Here is a 1,765-nt window from a genome sequence, read left to right on the forward strand (position 1 = left end):
CCTGGGGAGGACAGGGTTTGGGGAAAGAGGGAGTTTGTGGGGCTCTAATGCCATAAAAGGAGCTGTGGTGGCTCAAGTGGTTAAGACGCTGAACTGCAGGCTGTGGAAGGTCAGTAGTTCAGCCGTTTGAGACCCGGGTGCCGCATGACGGAGTGAGCTCCCATCTCTAGTTCCAGCTCCTGCCAACCTAGCAGTTCGAAAGCAAGAAATTGCAAGTAGATAAATAGGTACCACTTCGGTGGGAAGGGAACAGCGTTCCGTGCGCCTTGGTGTTTAGTCATGCCGGCCACATGACCACGGAAACATCTTCGGACAGTGCTGACTCTTCGGTTGGAAACGGAGATGAGCACCGCAACCCTAAAGTCGGTCTCGACTGGCTTTCGAGCAAAGGAACCTTTACCTTTTAATGCCATAAAGTCCACACTCCAAAGTGCCATTTCCTCTGGGGAGCTGTGTCCTACCCTTCACGATCAATGCCAAGAGTACGTGAAAACCTCCCAGACACACAACATAGATTCATCTTTACACATACAACGCTCTCCCCCAGCCGCAGGTTCAGTGGGCACATGTGTACAGATGCGCAGCCTCACTCTTATGTATAGATACCAGGCAGTGTTCCCTCTAAGCTGAATTAGTGTGAGCTCGCTCATAGTTTTTTAGCCTACGGCTCACACATTTTTTGTCTTAGCTTAGAAAGGATGGCTCCAGAGCAAACTAATTTCTGCAGTAGCCCACTGGCTCGCTCACAACTTTAATGCCCATAAGCTCACAAAGCAGAATTTCTGCTTACAAGACTCCACAGCTTAGAGGGAGCATTGATACCAGGATAAATGCACAGGGTTGTGCATTGTTTATTTATTTAGGAAATTTGTACGCCGCCTCTCCAGGAACTTGTCCAAGGCGGCTTACGAAATAGAAACAATTAAAAAAAAAATTAAGAGGATCCCGATTAAAACCCAGCATGGGAAAAAAAACCCAGCCCAACAGAACATAAAGACAGGCAGCGGCATACATTCTAAAACACCCTCACCTCTACTGCGGAATCCCAGACCCCATGCCACTGATTTCCTTTGCAAAGGATCGAAATCTCACATACATGCAGGGGCGTCACCACATGCACCAAGGTCCGCTCCCGCTTATCCACGCACACCAATCCGATGCGCACCATGCTCTTTGTTAGCACATATCCCCGTGCGTTAATATATGTGCAGCCATGTAAATGGCTAGAGAACCTTGATTTTCATACACACCGGATCGTCAAACCTTGTTACGGCTCAGCAACCGGGAGAGGCTGACGTAGCCCCCGCCCCAAATCACCCCCACTCATGACTCCTCTCATGCTGTATCCAGTGTTCCCTCTAAGCTGAGTCAGTGTGAGCTGGCTCACCGTTTTTTAGCCTCCGGCTCACACGTTTTTGTCTTAGCTCAGGAAGGGGGGCTCCAGAGCAAACTAATTGATGCAGCAGCCAAATCACTCGCTCACAGCTTTAAGGCCAGGAGCTCGCATAGTAGAATCCTTGCTCATAGGACTCCACGGCTTAGAGGGAACACTGGCTGTATCCCGGCCCCAAGATGCTGGTGCGGGGTGGGTAGGTGGGAGATGAGCGCGGGGCGAGGCGCAAACCTGGCCTTACCTGACGCCAGCACCGATGGGGGGGTTCTAAGCAGGGAGCTTAGCCAGAATCCCTTGTTATAAACCCCCCAATCCCCCGCCCCCTCCCTCTGGCCGGCCTCATATGGACACACAGAGCCAATCTCCCCCCCC

At 51.4% G+C, this 1,765-nt stretch overlaps 1 protein-coding gene across 1 annotated transcript in view; it reads right to left on the reverse strand.

Annotated features, from left to right (window-relative positions):
- Positions 1-1,168, reverse strand: part of LOC107107576 (myosin-7-like) — a 64,478-nt gene extending 63,310 nt beyond the window's left edge. Inside the window, exon 1 of the mRNA XM_015407884.1 lies at positions 1,097-1,168. Coding sequence (XP_015263370.1) covers positions 1,097-1,168 — 72 coding nt within the window. The remainder of the gene's footprint in view (positions 1-1,096) is intronic.
- Positions 1,169-1,765: the final 597 nt, after the last annotated feature.

This window comes from Gekko japonicus, unplaced genomic scaffold (assembly GCF_001447785.1).
Source record: "Gekko japonicus isolate JY-2015 unplaced genomic scaffold, Gekko_japonicus_V1.1 scaffold4320, whole genome shotgun sequence".
NCBI lineage: Eukaryota > Metazoa > Chordata > Lepidosauria > Squamata > Gekkonidae > Gekko > Gekko japonicus.